At 27.3% G+C, this 1,248-nt stretch overlaps 1 protein-coding gene across 1 annotated transcript; it reads right to left on the bottom strand.

Moving 5' to 3' along the window:
* Window positions 1–366: 366 nt before the first annotated feature.
* Window positions 367–903, bottom strand: LOAG_15781 (hypothetical protein; the record flags this gene model as incomplete). Its single annotated transcript, XM_003151269.2, has 2 exons — window positions 367–591; window positions 799–903. The coding sequence occupies 2 exons, from the start codon at window positions 901–903 to the stop codon at window positions 367–369; spliced, it is 330 nt and encodes a 109-aa protein (XP_003151317.2).
* Window positions 904–1,248: the final 345 nt, after the last annotated feature.

The following is a 1,248-nucleotide window of genomic DNA, read 5'->3' as shown; positions in this document are numbered from 1 at the left end:
GAAAGTAATATTTGTGTTAAACATTTTTCTTTTTTGTCTCATCAATTTTTTTCTTTTCTTTTTTTTTTTTTATTCATCTGAGATATAAAGTCATATCATAGACTTGATGGTGAATTTTATTATGATGAACAAAAAATTGCTTCCATTATCATATCAATGCTATAATTAATAAAAAATTACCAACTAATATTTGTAAAATTATCTCAATTATACGACTATTGCTATGCTTTGAATTAAATTTAAAAGAATTATCATGAAAATAAACTTCAATTATAATCAAATATATAGAGAAAAATGAAAGAATAAAAAAAAAACATGAAAGTTATAATTATGAATATAATAACAACATAGAAAAAAACATAAAGCTTATTGAAATTCAAAGGGGTCAAAGGTTAACATGTAATCGCATTCACTTACATCTATAGCATCCATAAATGTTTTTTCATTTTTAATTAAATCACATTGTTTTGCATAATATAATGCAGATTGCAATATTAAACGATAATCTGCTAACAATCGCAAAACACCGTAACGTCGTTTGCATACCGTTATAGCTGTGTTCAATATTGACATACGATGTGTCTCCGTAATCTGAACAAAAATATAAAATAGAATGTAATATAATCAATAATTATGTCAAAAGTTAACATATCAATCGTAACTAATATCGATATACGATAAGTCACCATAATCTAAGAGCAAGAAAATAAAATAAAGCGTAATATAATCGGTAATCTTTTGATATATCAAATGGTATCTATCTATGAAAGAATATGATATAAAATGATAAGGCCATACTTGTCTTATCAGTAATGAGGTGATTACAAAAATAGCAGTTCTTCGAATCCCATAGCTACCATGTACAAGGATTGGTTTTTGTTCTTTTTGATTCATTCCTTCCATTACAGTAATCATTTTCATTAGCATTATTGGTGAAATCGCCTTTTCATGCGTCCATTTATCATATTGCATAATATGAATGGATCGTTTATTTGCTAAATTTTAAATAAAGTATCTCGTTGATGGGACTTTTTTTTTTACTGTGTCATAGCGTTATCAAGACTAATCGCATGATCGCAGTAATTCTTAGATGAATCGCAAGATTACGTCATCAAATAAATGGGAGGTTCTTAAATCAATCGCAAGACTATGTCATCAAATAAACAGGAGGTTCATAAATCGATCGCAAGACTACGTCATCAAATAAATGGGAGATTCATAAATCGATCGCAAGACTACGTCATCAAA

This window comes from Loa loa, assembly GCF_000183805.2.
Source record: "Loa loa unplaced genomic scaffold supercont3.2710, whole genome shotgun sequence".
NCBI lineage: Eukaryota > Metazoa > Nematoda > Chromadorea > Rhabditida > Onchocercidae > Loa > Loa loa.
This window is presented reverse-complemented; position numbering and strand designations above follow the sequence as displayed.